The sequence below is a fragment of the Penaeus chinensis genome, chromosome 27 (genome assembly GCF_019202785.1).
Source record: "Penaeus chinensis breed Huanghai No. 1 chromosome 27, ASM1920278v2, whole genome shotgun sequence".
Classification (NCBI taxonomy): domain Eukaryota; kingdom Metazoa; phylum Arthropoda; class Malacostraca; order Decapoda; family Penaeidae; genus Penaeus; species Penaeus chinensis.
In genome coordinates this window covers 6,795,838-6,805,837 of record NC_061845.1, presented here as the reverse complement: position 1 = coordinate 6,805,837, position 10,000 = coordinate 6,795,838, and the positions used below count along the sequence as shown (strand labels likewise).

At 46.5% G+C, this 10,000-nt stretch overlaps 1 protein-coding gene across 2 annotated transcripts in view; it reads left to right on the top strand.

The window, feature by feature from the left end:
* Positions 1 to 6,705: 6,705 nt before the first annotated feature.
* The window catches only part of LOC125039460 (ataxin-2 homolog), a 107,994-nt gene continuing 104,699 nt past the window's right edge, over positions 6,706 to 10,000 (top strand). For both annotated transcript variants that reach the window (XM_047633414.1, XM_047633413.1), the window contains exon 1: positions 6,706 to 8,001. In XM_047633414.1, the coding sequence (XP_047489370.1) occupies positions 6,839 to 8,001 (1,163 nt within the window). In that variant the 5' untranslated portion in view covers positions 6,706 to 6,838. The remainder of the gene's footprint in view (positions 8,002 to 10,000) is intronic.

Sequence of the window (10,000 nt, the reverse complement as noted above, 5' to 3'; positions counted from 1 at the left end):
TGGGTGGGTGGTGGGGGTGCAATTAGGGTACATGGAAGGTGGGTGGGGGTGGGGGTGGAGGGTAATGGAGAGTGGGGGGATAGCGTGAGTGGGCGCGGGGTGATGGGGTACATGTGTGGGTAGGGGAAGGGGTGAGGATGCATCATTAAGAGGAAAGATTAAGGAGAGATGGGAAGGGGAAGAGAAGAAGAGAGAAAGAGGAAAAGGAGATTTTTTTTTTTTTTTTTTTTTTACTTTCCTTATTATTTTATGTTTTTTTTTTTTTTTTTTTTATCTCTTATTGTTTTTATTGTTGGCTACCATTTTACCGCGCGACTAAAGGATTGATTAATCAACATTTTGATAAGGATGATCGTGACTCTTGCTACCGTGGGTTATAGCATTAAAAAATTGAAAGAAAAAAAAATCCCTCGTCGTTTTTCTCGCACCAACCGGCCTCTTCGTCGTCACAGCTTTCCTTAAAATAAACAATATTCCCCTCTTTGCGCCGAGAGAAGAGATATGGCATTCGAGGGGCGGGATGTCAAAGTAAAGCGTGATGGAGTCGGGCTGGTTGGCCAGGAAGGGGCGGTGCCTTACCCGGGGAGGAAAGTCGGCTCCAGAGGCTTGGGTGGAGTGGTTGCTGTGGCCATTTATCCGTCTGTCTGTTTGTGTTTGTGTTCTGTTTGTTTGTCTGTCTTTGGCTCTGTCTCTGTCTCTGTTTCTGTTTCTGTCTGTCTTTGTCTTTGTTTCTGTTTCTGTCTCTGTCTCTCTCTCTCTCTCTCTCTCTCTCTCTCTCTCTCTCTCTCTCTCTCTCTCTCTCTCTCTCTCTCTCTCTCTCTCTCTCTCTCTCTCTCTCTCTCTCTCTCCCCTCCCCTCCCCTCCTTTTCCCTCTCTTCTCCTTCTCTCTATTCATTTCTTCCATCTCTCTAGTCTCTCTCTCTCTCTTTTGTTCGGCATCTCTATTTACTGCCTCTATGTCTGGTAACAGTGCCAGGGTCATTTACATGTCCAGGCGTAATTTAGATACCGAGAATTACTTGTGTGACGCGAGTTGTCAGCATCCATCACTTGTGTGACGCGTTCCTTTTCTCTCTCTCTCTCCCTTTCTTTCTTTCTTTCATTCTCTTTCGTCTCTGTCTCTCTCTTTCTTTCTTCTCTCTCTCTTGTCTTTCTTCTTCCTTTTCTCTCTCTCTCTCTCTCTCTCTCTCTCTCTCTCTCTCTCTCTCTCTCTCTCTCTCTCTCTCTCTCTCTCTCTCTCTCTCTCTCTCTCTCTGTCTCGCTTTGTGCCCAAGCTTACCCTTGAAGTCGATATATTTATTTAAGCGGTTTGTCTCCGTCTTTTTGGAACCCTTCTCTAGGTTCTAGTTATCTCGTTTGGCCTCTCTCTTTCTCTTTTTCTACTTTCTCTTCTCGCCCTCCCTCTCTCTGTCTTTTCCCTCCTTATGTCCCTAGCTACTGATTTACCTACTCGCTCGCACACTCGTTCACTCACTCACTCACTCGTTCACTCACTCACTCACTCACTCACTCACTCACTCACTCACTCACTCACTCACTCATTCACTCACTCACTCACTCACTCACTCATTCACTCACTCACTCACTCACTCACTCACTCACTCACTCACTCACTCACTCACTCACTCACACACACACACACACACACACACACACACACACACACACACAATCCCACTCACACTCACTCATTCTCCCCCCTCCCCTCTCCTTCCCTCCCATCCCCTCCCCTCCCCTCCCCTCTCTCATCCAGTACTTCTGTCTCGTTCTGTCTCCTTTTCCTAATCTCAAGGAATTTATATCACACAACTTTGAACGCGTTCTTACATTTGCCAAATTTATTCCGATTCTCAAGCACTCGACAGCGACAGGAGGAACGGGAAAGATTGAAAACATCAAACGCAATCTCGGTTGCAAATCTTGCTGTACAGAAAACGCATCCTGGAGCTTCTAAAGCCAGATGCCAGGTGTCACTTTGTGTGTCAAGAAGAATCGCCAGAGATATTTCAACTTTTTTTTTTTTTTTTTTTTTTTTTTTTACTTGCTTTTCGTTGTTCTCGGTTTTGTTGTCTTGTGAATAATGAGGATGGTTATTATGGGTTAGCAACAATGATGATAATGATGATAAGAGTAATGAAAATAGTAATAATCATAATTATAGTAATTATTAAGAAAATAATAATAATGATAATGATGATAATGATAGTTATAGTAATAATGATGATAATGGTAATGATAAAGATAATGATAATGATAATGATAAAGGTAATAATAATAATAATTATTATAATAATGATAATAATAATGATGATAATAATAATGATGATGATAATAATGATAATAATAATAATAATGATAATAGTATTAATAATAATGATAACAACAACAATGATACAAAATAATAATAATGATAATAATAATGATAATGATAATGATAGTAATTATAATAATGTGGATGATAATGATAATAATGTTAATATTATTATCAATATTTTCGTAAGTTATTATCACTGTTATTTTATATTATCATTACTATTAGTGGTAGTAGCATTATAATTATTCATATTACTATAATGATCATGAGCATCATCATTAAAACTGCGACTACTACTACTACTAGTACTAGTACTACTACTACTACTACTATTATTATTACTATTACTAATACTACTGCTACAATTACTACTACTACTATTACTACTACTATTACTACTACTACTACACCTTTCTTTAAAAATAGCCTCCAGTCCTGCTCTTCAATATCATAATTATTATTATTATAATTATTAACATCATCAACGAAATAATCTTTTATGTGGATAAGACTTAACCTTTTCCATAAATCTGACTTCGTATGTCATGTCAGTGCCAAGTCATCACTTTCTCTGGGACACTGCCCTTGTCAAGTGATGAAAGTTCATATTTTGAAGGTCCTCTCTCCTTTTTTGTTGGTTTTCAGGCACTGTATATTTGTCTGAAGTTTGTCCTTGCAATTATTTAGAATAGTAGGAAATGTCATGTTTTCCTGTGATACACAGTTGCATATTAATGCTTCGTCCGGAGTTGAAATCATCCGAGACAGGGACCGTCCGTAGCTGAAATCATCCGAGACAGAGATCGTCTACAGCTGAAATTATCCGAGACAGAGGTCGTTCGGATCTGAAATTATCCGAGACGGAGATCGTCTACAGCTGAAATTATCCGAGACAGAGATCGTCCTCAGTTGAAATTATCCGAGACAGAGATCGTCCTCAGTTAAAATTATCCGAGACAGAGATCGTCCTCAGTTGAAATTATCCGAGACGGAGATCTTCCGGAGCTGAAATCATCTGAAGTAGATCGGAAAATTGCGATGAAAACACTAGCGAAGCGTTTATTTGTCAGACCATTGCCTTTTATTTATTTATTTTTCTATATTTGTTACTATTTTCTTTTTTCTTTTCTTTTTTTTCAAGGGAAAAGATGGGTCGTAAAAACACTGTTTATATGGATTATATTTTCCGCTAACAAAACAAGCGCTGACAAGATAAATGGCCATATGCTCGAGAAACGGACGAGAGACAATTATTAAAACCTTCTTTTGAATATCCAAAAACTCTGGACATTTGGAAATTCACGAAGTAAGAGGAAAGAAAAAACAAAACAAATAACCTTTGCAAATATAGAAAGCGTGGTTGTCTGGACCCAAAGCAAAAACAATCTGTGGCACTTCCCCCCCCCCCCCCCCATCCTGACATACTCAGAAGTGGGAGGTAAATGACTATAGATTTTTCTTATTATTTTTAGTTTATTGTTCCCATACCTTTTACACCCTGGCTGTCTTTTCACACATTTTCTTTATCTCATCTTTGTTATCGAGAAGAGCGTCAATATTATGAACCTGGCACAGTGCCACGCCAGAGGTGCCTCGGTCATTCTCCTGTACAACACGTAGGCACTCAATAGCATGCCGTTGTTTATATTAATCTTACTTTTCTTCTATTATGTTCTTGCTTTTATTTATAAAAGTTGTCTAATGAGGTGTTAAAGTCGAAAAAATAACAGAAAATATGATTGACTGTGTGAGCGTTTTTTGTCTAAGACGCGGTGTTGTGTGACTGCGCGTGGCTATGTTTGTATGTCAGTGATCTCGAAAACTGGACACTGAGGAAGTTTGTTCATCCAGAATGAGCACATTTTGAATGATCACCATCACTAGCATCATTATCATTGCCATCATCGTTATCATCATCATCATCATCATCATCATCATCATCATCATCATCATCATCATCATCATCATCATCATCATCATCATCATCATCATCATCATCATCATTATCATCGTCATCATCATCATCATCATCATTATAATCGTCTAATATAATCAGCTTCCTAATCATCATTATTGTTACTGCTATTATATTTATTGTTTCCTTTCATTCTGTTGTATGTCTTTCCTGTATATCTTACTCTGGTATTATACTCAGTGTATATGAAATTACTTATGTCTTGAATTGACCATTTCGCGAACGTCAAGAATTCCATTGTCACAAGTATTACGCATATATTCAGAAAAAAAAACAAACTTCCCCGTGCAGAAAACTGTGCACGAAATTGTACGGTATAAATTTGATACTTCTAAATTGGTTAGAAAATACGGTAATGGCCTTGTTAGTGAAACTACGACGTTAGAAGTGATATGATAACAGGTTATTACGGCAACAGAAACAGCTGCTCTGTCTCCGGCTTTGAGGAAGTGGCGCTTGTTTTCCGAAAAAAGGAAATAATAATAATAATAAATACAAATAATAAGACATAAATAATTGAATTAAAAATAGGATGGTAGGTTATATTATTTACGATACAGGGAACTGATCTGAAGAGTGTGTTTATTTCCATTTGGGGAAAGAAGGTTGATTGGTCGCTTTTTGACTACGCTTGTGTTTTGGGGGGAAGGTCCCTGGTGCTAATTGGCGACTTTCGCTGTCTCTGCTACAGCATCAATTCTAGTTTCTTGCTTAATGTGCATCTCTCTCTCTCTCTCTCTCTCTCTCTCTCTCTCTCTCTCTCTCTCTCTCTCTCTCTCTCTCTCTCTCTCTCTCTCTTTCTCTCTCCATCTCTGAGTTGTTTATGGTAGACGTGACTTTGTATATTATTAGGGGGCTAACGGCCCTGGGAAGTAAAGAAAGTGTTTATTTGAAGATCTTATTATGAAAGTAGAGCCTGCTAATGAGTTTCATTGGTCTCGCAAAGTGGCGGGCCTGCAAACGCTCGCATCATACGCACGCAAATGCATGCACAGAAGCACGCACGCGCGTTAACAAGCATTTTTTCTACAGTGCCATGCAAGCAGTCCTCATCACAACTCATGTATTTTCACAAAGCAAGTATCGGTGTGTAGTACGCTATTCCATGTTGCGAATTGCAACATTTGCACTGGGAAATGGTTTCACAAGAAAGGACTTTCATAGGACCTTACGTGAAATAATAACCTACGTAACATTTGTTAGGTGATGTAACGTGTCTTGCGAGCATAGAGACACATGGAGGGACACGTGGAGGGGTAAGTAAGGCGCGCCAAGAGTTTTTTTAACAAACGAAGAAATGGGGGAAAAGAATGCGTGTTCATTTTGATCTGTAACCTGAAATTATATTGTTTCGTGATATATTACTGTTTCGTGATTTTGGGATTTTATAAACGGGGTTTTATTTTCATTATTATTATTGTTTTTGTGTGATGTTATGGCTGGCATGTTATCCTATTTTTCGGTTTCTTCTCCCTCTCTCTCTCTCATATTAATTTTCTTTCTCCCTTTTATCTCATTCTCTATCTAGTCCTCACATTCCTATTTACTTTTGACTTTCAAGGGCACACTGACTGACACTCTTAAACACTTATGTATTTACAACGATTTGTCTGGGGTGTTGGGGAAAGTCATGAAAAATGACAATTAGTTGGCGGCACTTTTCGGGATTTTTTCTTCCCTTTTCTTGAAGCGACAGGTGAAAAATGTCTTCGCTGTTTGTCTCTCCTGCCCCTTGGAGACAGCCTGGCTACTGACGGAGACCAGTTGCAGCGGCCTCGCATGTCCAAAGCCACATATGTTTCAGGAAGACAACTACAAGGGACAAGGCATTATGCGGATCGAGGCTTTTTGAGTTACCCCGATAAACGCGGATGTTGATCCCGTTGCTTGGGATGTAGACGAGGCTGGGAGCCGAGCGGGTGGCACAGGCGGAGGAAGTTTCTGGATGCTCTCCACATGGCGGGGCAGCGTTGTCCCGCTTCGTCCTCCGCCTCGGCCGCCATTCATGCGCTCATGAGGACGACTCGCCGATCGCCGGGACCTCCAGCCATGGCCTGAGGACTCCGCCTGCCTGTGCATCCGTTCATACGGGTAGGGTGCGGTGGGCGGGGCGTCGGTGCTGTAAAAATACCTGTCGTTTGGCAATGTTTAGGACAAATGCGCAGCGTGGGCACCGGTGCCAGCTCTGTGAAGGTCATACCCAGCGCCCGAGAGAGGCTGCCGCGCCCAGTTTGCTCTGGCACCAGTTGTCGCCGCCGCCCCCCGCGCCTCGGCTCCGCCTGACTCGAGCCACGCCGCGCCCGCCCTGCACGCCCTGGTCCCGCGTCGGGGCGCCGTCGCTTCCGAAGCCCAAGGATATAGTCGCACGCGTCGTGAAACTCGGAAACAGGAAAATACCGACCGGGGCGCCATGGTGCACCCGCCTTGAAGGGGAAGTGATGAGGGTTGTGCTTTGCGGTTGAGATTGTCGTGGCAGTGTTTTAGTGCAGTTCAGGAGCCAGTGTGCCACGGATGGTTGAGTGTGCAAGTGCGCAAGGAGTGGCGCTGTGATGGAGGGGCCGCATGTGGTCCGCCCCTTGCGCCCTGCGCAGTGCCACGCCTCTCTGTTTGACCAGCTGGGCGGCGTGTTCGAGGCGCAGCCGTCGCGCTCGTACTCGGGGGACGACGTGGAGCCCGAAAGCCGCACTGAAGGGAACCCCCTCAAGCGCTCCTGGTCCTTCGACGAGCGCAAGTTCGGGCAGCTGGCCCACGGCAGCGGCGATGCCCGGGAACGAGGCCCCGACGCCCGCGCTGCCCAACACCCGAGGGCCATGATGCCGCCGCCGCCGCCCCTCGACCAGGACACGCGCCGTCAGCTGGACGAGTTCGAGGAAGTGATCTCGCGCATGGAGACCATGAACGGCGGCGACGCGTCGTCCCGCCACCACGCTATGCCGCCGCCGCCCCCGCCGCCGCCTGCCTACCCGGGCGGCGCCCACGCCCAGCGCCCGCCCGCCCACCACCACCACTTGGGCATGCAGCACAATCTGCATGCACAGCACTCTCACATGCCGCCGCCGCCGCCACCGCCGCCGCAGCAGCAGCAGCAGCAGCAGCAACAGCAGGTCCAGCAACAGCAGCAACAAGTGGAGAAGCACGAGCTCCTGCAGGCTGTGCTGCAGCATCACCAGCAGCAGCAGTATGAGTCTGGCGCAGCCGGGCAGAGCGTGGGCGGCTACGAGTGTGGGCGCAGGGGCGGCCAGATGGAAATCGGCGGCGAGAATTTCCTCTCGCCCACTAGCGAGTCGCATCTCTCCATCCCGCAACAGGTGTCCCCCCATGTGTCTCCGCACGTGTCCCAGCAGGTGTCCCCGCACGTATCTCAACAGGTGTCCCCGCACGTATCCCAGCAGGTGTCTCCGCACGTGTCCCGCCAAGGCTCACCTCACGTGTCGCCGCAGGTGTCGCCCTTTACGTCACCGCACACGTCGCCGTCCGCGGCCGCCACGCCGCCCATCCACTCGCGCCCGTCCACGCCCCTGTCGTGCCCGCCCTCGAGGCGCTCCTCCTCCGAGATGGCGCCCTCGTCGCTGCAACTGCCCTCGCACTCGCAGTCGCTGTCACAGCCCTCCACGCCGACGCCTCAAGTCAAGATAGAGGTGACGGGCCCGTGGGAGGGCGGGGGCGGGGCCAGCAGCATGGATGGGCGTGTCCTTGGCCTTCCTCCTCCCGCGTGAGTACCCGGAGACCACACTGGCACTCCTTCGGCAATGCGTCTCGCCTCCTTGCGCCTCCGTAAGGATGCTTTCTCTTGAAGGACGCGCTAAAGCAAATGCAGAATGGCAGCGCGGCATCTCATTTATTCACGGTTCGGTAAAGGGCCCTGGGCCTATGGAAAAAACCTAAAGTACGACCTTATCGACACATGGCTCACGTTTATAGGACTCAGGTGTTTATCCGAGAACTCCGGTAGCAAATATTAGCTTAAGGAACCAAAGCGTCTTGGCTGCGAAGGCTTATTAAAAACTGTTTGAAATAGTGTTCCCATAAATCCTGGATTATTTATTGGTCCAAATCATATATCTAGCCATTTGATGATTTGATTTAATACTGTAATAGAAACCCTAATATGTACTGCTGTGAGTCATTCGCTATTATTGTACGAGCCATTTGCTACTTTCCACTAGTCATTTGATGCTATTCTAGAAACCAGAAGATGTTCTGCTACGAGTCATTTTCCATTGTTATACTAGCCATTTGATACTTCTTCTAGAAGCCATTTGCTATTATTCCACTAGCCATTTGATATTATTATTCAAGCCAGTTGACACGCACAACTTGAGAACCGGAGCGAGCCAGGCTTGCTTTGGGAGGCAATGGGGCTTGTGGAGTTTCTGGCACGTCGCGAGAGGAATGCGTGAAGACGAGGCTGATGTTTAGGGGCGTTTGTGTATTGGCAACGGGATAAGTGGCGGCGGAGGGGGAGGGGCGGAGGTGGAGAAGAGGGGGTGGAGGTGGAAAAGAGGAGGCGGAGGTATGGGTGGAGGTGGAAAAGAGGGGGTGGTGGAGGTGGAGAAGGAGGTGGTGGAGGTGGAAAAGAGAGGGTGGTGGTGGAGGTGTGGGTGGAGGTGGAAAAGAGGGGGTGGAGGAGGTATGGGTGGTGGAGAAGGAGGTGGCGGAGGTGGAAAAGAGGGGGTGGTGGAGGTATGGGTGGAGGTGGAAAAGAGGGGGTGGTGGAGGTATGGGTGGAGGTAGAAAAGAAGGGTTGGTGGAGAAGGTGGTGGTGGAGGTGTGGGTGGTGGAGGAGGATGTGGCGGAGCTGGAAAAGAGGGGTATGGTGGAATATGGATAGTGGAGGAGGAGGTGGTGGAGGTAAGGGTCATAGAAGGGGCGATGGTGGAGGTACGGTTGTCGGAGAAGAAGGTGGTGGAGAGGAGGAGGAGGAGGAGGAGGAGGAGGAGGAGGAGGAGGAGGAGGAGGAGGAGGAGGAGGAGGAGGAGGAGGAGGAGGAGGGGAGGAGGAGGTGACGAATGCATGGATGACAGAGCAGGCTGAAGTGGAGATAAAGGTAGCGGGGGAGAGTGTGGTGGTGGAGGAGGAAGCAGCAGTGGAAGAAGAGGTTGAGGTTGGGTGGAAGAGGAGAAGGCTGGGCGTTAGTGGCGGAGGGGTCCCTCTTCCTCACTATCGTTGCAGGGGATGTTGGTCTAATCCTTTCTCCTCCCATATTTCGTTTTATTCTTGTTCTTCTTTTTCTTCAGCACCATCATCTTTATTATTATTATTATTATTATGCTTCTTGTTCTTTTGTTCTTCTCTTTTTCTTTCTCCTTCTCCTTCTTTTTCTTTTCCTCCTCCTCCTCCTCCTCCTCTTCTTCTTCTTCCTCCTTCTCCTCCTCCTCCTCCTACTCCTTCTCATCATCCTCATCATCATCTTCTTCTTCTTCTTCTTTTTCTTCTTCTTCTTCTTCTTTTTCTTCTTCTTCTTCCTCCTCCTCCTCCTCCTCCTCCTCCTCCTCCTCCTCCTCCTTCTTGTCCTTTTCCTCCTCCTCCTCCTCCTCCTCCTCCTCCTCCTTCTTGTCCTTTTCCTCCTCCTCCTCCTCCTCCTCCTCCTCGTCTTCGACGTCCTCCTCATCTTTTTCCTCCTCGCCCTCCTCCTTCACCGTCGTCTTCGTCATCACACTTTAGCCACCGAGTCAATCAAACAAACAAACAAACAAAAACTAATTCCAACT